General features: G+C 44.2%; 1 protein-coding gene across 1 annotated transcript; it reads left to right on the top strand.

The window, feature by feature from the left end:
• The first annotated feature begins 237 nt into the window (after positions 1-237).
• Positions 238-1,456, top strand: GPR119 (G protein-coupled receptor 119). The gene has a single exon (XM_003796942.2). It carries the CDS (start codon positions 361-363, stop codon positions 1,450-1,452), a length of 1,092 nt encoding a protein of 363 aa, XP_003796990.1. The 5' UTR covers positions 238-360; the 3' UTR covers positions 1,453-1,456.
• The last annotated feature ends 3,399 nt before the right edge of the window (positions 1,457-4,855 follow it).

Here is a 4,855-nt window from a genome sequence, read left to right as displayed (position 1 = left end):
TCAAGCATCAATGAAGGGAGCAAGCCTGAAGAGACAGCGTGCACAGGTACTTAGGAGTTGTCTAGTAACTTGGTGGTTGGAAGGGGAGGGACTAGCTCAGGGCCCAGGGGAAGGTCTGCACGGGAATTGCTGCCTTCAGAGAGCTGGAGAGGCAGGAGGCTGAGGACTGAAAAAGAGAGGGTAAATCATTCTTAATGATCTGCAGGATCCCAAAGATGGTGAGCCGCAAGCCTGGACTGCCAACTATGGCCAGAATTGTGCTGTAGCTCTGAACTCATAGCGTCTCGTCCCCTAGCTCATGAGAATTTGAGCTGGAGAGCCAGCATGCCCTGGTAAGTGGAAGTCCTACCACTTCAAGACATGGAATCATCTTTCCCATTTGGAGTGATCCTTGCTGTCCTGGCCTCCCTCATCATTGCTGCTAATGTACTGGTAGCTGTGGCTGTGCTGTCGTTGATCCACAAGAATGATGGTGTCAGTCTCTGCTTCACCTTGAATCTGGCGGTGGCTGACACCTTGATTGGTGTGGCCATCTCTGGCCTAATCACAGACCAACTCTCCAGCTCTTCTCGGCCCACACAGAAGACCCTGTGCAGCCTTCGGATGGCATTTGTCACTTCCTCTGCAACTGCCTCTGTTCTTACAGTCATGCTGATCACCTTTGACAGGTACCTTGCCATCAAGCAGCCCCTCCGCTACTTCCAGATCATGAGTGGGCTCATGGCTGGGACCTGCATTGCTGTGCTGTGGTTGGTGTCTTACCTCATTGGCTTCCTCCCACTTGGAGTCCGCATGTTCCAGCAGAACACCTACCAGGGGCCCTGCAGCTTCTTTGCTGTGTTCCACCCTCACTTTGTGCTGACCCTTTCCTGCATTGGCTTCTTCCCAGCCTTGATCCTCTTTGTCTTCTTCTACTGTGACATGCTCAAGATCGCCTCCGTGCACAGCCAGCAGATCCGAAAGATGGAACATGTAGGAGCCGTGGACGGAGCTTACCGGCCCCCACGGACTCCCAACGACTTCAAGGCTATCCGTACTGTGTCTGTTCTCATCGGGAGCTTCACTCTGTCCTGGGCCCCCTTCCTTATCACTAGCATTGTGCAGGTGGCCTGCTGGGAATGCCGCCTCTACTCAGTGCTGGAACGGTACCTGTGGCTGCTTGGTGTGGGCAACTCCCTACTCAACCCACTCATCTATGCCTATAGGCAGAAGGAGGTGCAGCGGCAACTCTACCACATGGCCCTGGGAGTGAAGAAGGGGCTCACCTCATTCCTCTTCCTCCTCTTGGCCAGGAATGGTGGCCCAGAGAAACCCAGGGAAAGTTCCTGTCATATCGTCACTATCTCGCACTCAGAGCTTAATGGCTACGATGGTAAGGGCAAAAAAATTTCAAAGTGCCTTTCCTCTCCCCATGCTGGGCCATACCTAGATCAGATGGAGCTAGGGGAATGAGAGCACTTGCTTCAGGCAACTGATGGCCTCTCCTCCCTGCACCCCCACACCCTTTCACTCCCAGACTGACAGCTAACTTAGGTAGTGTCCTGACTTTCTTCCATAATAAGTTTTCCTATTTGCAAATCTCTCCTTCTCCCTGTCCTTTTGAAATGTATTTGTCTCTCCTGTACAGGTATACTTACTTAAAGCAAGAAATGTACTGCTAAGAAGAAGCTTATATACCAAATCCTATTTTTTAATGTCCACTGGAAACATAATGTAAGCCACATATATAATTTTAACTGTTTTAGTAACCACATTAAAAGGAAAAATTTTTAAACCACATTAAAAGGAAAATTTTTATTGTTTTGTTTAACCCACAACATCCAAAATAGCATCACTTCACCATGTAGTCAATATAAAAATTACTAGTTTTCATACTAAGTCTCTGAAATCTGGTGTGAATTTTACCCTTACAAAATATCTCAATTCAAATCACTTTTCAAATGCTCAGTGGCCACATGTGGCTAGTGGCTACCATACTGGACAGCACAGCACCAGAAATACGAGGTTGTCTTTGTTTATAACTGTTAACTATAGTGATTTACTACAGTAATTGCTTTGATAAAGTGAGGAATCCCTTTACCCTCTGTGCTTCTTAATGTAAATCCAGTTTTATATAGTGAGTGTGTATAAAATGTAGAAACCTGAATTAGTCTAAAGCTTATCTTTTCCCACACCACACGATGTTCAAAACTTGTTCTCACTTGTAAGTGGGGTCTAAACAAGGGATAGATGTGGTCATAAGAGGGATAATTAATGGACATTGAAAACAAAGAAGGGGGAGGGGTGAGGAATAGAAATCTGTCAGGTACAATGTACACTATTCTGGTAATGGGTGCACTGAAAGCCTTGTCCAGCATGATACAATTCATCCATGTAACAAAACATTTGTACCCTTACATTTTTTGAAATAAAGAAAATAGTGTTTCTTTGGGAAATAGCCTATCTTGACATTATTTCCATTACCCCTCCCAATCCACCACCTTTTTAACTCTTGGGTACCCCTTCTCTTCAGATGGCCTCATACATCACTCGTATCTACTTGCTGATGACAATGCTGAACCACAAATTCTAAAATACTGGGAGGGAAGAAATAGGGCCAAGAGCTGGGTGCCAAGGCAGGCACTCCCAAGCTCTTCTGCTTACTCCCAAATTTGCATTTTCCTAAAAAACTCAAGTCACACAAGATGCCAGCAAAATGACACAGGAGACCAGCTGAAGTGCAAGAGCCCCATACTCCTTTCTGTGGGGTACACAACATAATGTTGGCAGCCAGGAATTATGCTCAGGCTCCCTCCAGGCAAAACTGGCAGCAAAAATTCAAGAAGAGACTGGAGAAGAAACCCAAGAATCATGCTCTGCCTTCTTGAGCTTCCCTGTAACCCTTTCCTCAACCTCCTGGTCTCCACAGTAGCTTCCTAGAGAGTTTGGCTCTCAAGGCCCTAAACTGGAATATCGCCCCCAAAAGATGCCAAGTGCACAACAAAAGAGGGAAACAAAGAAGTATAGATTAATTTGTCTGGGATTTGGTGCTGAAACAACCTTGGAAAGTTAATCCCTTTATCTCTAAATTGATGTGGCCTAAGGCTACATTTGAGTCCAATGTGTAATGACTAATTCCAAGAGGCCTTTGAAATTTTTCATTCAAATCTCAAATTATAATGTTTAGAATCTGGATGGAATTCAGCCATCCTCATCTCAAAAGGATGTCATCAGAGCACTGATGCTTTGTACTTGGGTTTTCTTAATTCTCCTTTAGTCTTAGATTAACCCCCAGGTTTTCTTTGTCAGTCATTCAAAGGATAATGATCATCCCTTTCAGTTTCCATACTCTTGAATTCCCTTCTCCCTTTCTTCGCCCTTTATCTTTAGCTCAAAGATTGAGACTGAATTTTTTTTTTTTTTTTTTTTTTTGAGACTGAATTCTTAAGTGGTCTGTTCCTCACGGATCTATTCTATTACATACACATCAACCCACCTTTCTTAAATTTCTTTTTTTTTGAGACAGAGCCTCAAGCTGTCGCCCTGGGTGGAGTGCTGTGACATCACAGCTCACAACAACCTCCAACTCCTGGGCTTAAGCAATTCTTCTGCCTCTGCCTCCCGAGTAGCTGGGACTACAGGCGCCCACCACAACACCCAGCTATTTTTTGGTTGTAGCCGTCATTGTTGTTTGGCGGGCCAGGCTGGATTCCAACCCACCAGCTCGAGTGTACATGGCTGGCGCCTTAGCCGCTTGAGCCACAGGCGCCAAGCCCCTTTGTTAAATTTTTTGCAGGTGCTCTGCTTACCGCTCTTGCCCAGAGAAGAAAAGTGCTTGCTTTCATGTTCCTACAACGGAATTACTTTTGGCCTTCATGTCGTTGACAGAACCCAGTAGGCCTTGAAGTGCTTAGCTGTTAACCCAGCACATGACAGACCAGTTTATAAGACACACTCTTGGATTGGGTTTTGGGTTACTGAGAACTAGGTAAAACACAAATAAAAAACTAAAATTGGGATAAAACTTAAAGCAGGCTCAAACCAATGCCCTCCTTATTGGTGGTGCAAAGCTTAATTCTTGGCCTTGCTACAAAGGACCAATCTTGCCAAGGTTATATAAACAAAATGGAATGGACATTAGTTATCCTGATTTAATCATTCCACATTATAAATATATCAACATCACATTGTACTCTGTAGATAATACAATTAGTTGTCAACTAAAAATCGTTTTTTAAACATTACAGGAGAAATGCAAGAGTTAAGAGGAGGTAGCTGGGCGTGGTGGCTCATACCTGTAATCCTAGCACTCTGGGAGGCCCAGGCAGGTGGATTTCCTGAGCTCACTGGTTCAAGAGCAGCCTGAGCCAGAGCGAGACCTTATCTCTATAAATAGCCGGGTGTTGTAGTGGGTGCCTGTAGTCCTAGCCACTTGGGAGACTGAGGCAAGAGAATCACTTGCTCCCAAGAGTTTGAAGTTGCTGTGAGCTACGACACCATGGCACTCTACCAAGGGTGACAAAATGAGACTCCGTCTCAAAAAAAAAAACCAAAAGAGTTAAGAGGAAGCTAGGTGATCAGTCTGTTACTAGGTTTAGCCCAAGAAACCCTGCTATCCGGGGGAGTCAGTATGTGCAGTGAAAAAATCACAAAGTTTATTGCTTTGAAGCGCATAATGATTCAGTAATTCAGTTCAAATGATTCCGTTGTTTAAATTCTCAAAGGTAAATTTCTCATGTATACAATTGTGAGGATTAACTCAGATAATGTATATGAAAATGCTTAGTAACTACAGGACACTGTCAGTACTTTCTTTTAAAAAAAGGTACTTCTCTTCCTTTTCTTTTTTTTTTTTTTTTTTTTTTTTTTTTTTTTT

This window comes from Otolemur garnettii, unplaced genomic scaffold (genome assembly GCF_000181295.1).
Source record: "Otolemur garnettii isolate 467f Iridium unplaced genomic scaffold, OtoGar3 scaffold00109, whole genome shotgun sequence".
NCBI classification, from domain to species: domain Eukaryota; kingdom Metazoa; phylum Chordata; class Mammalia; order Primates; family Galagidae; genus Otolemur; species Otolemur garnettii.
This window is presented reverse-complemented; position numbering and strand designations above follow the sequence as displayed.

Coding starts and splice junctions, on each gene's coding strand:
- GPR119 (XM_003796942.2), top strand. CDS start 361: ATGGAATCATCTTTCCCATTTGGAGTGATCCTTGCTGTCCTGGCCTCC.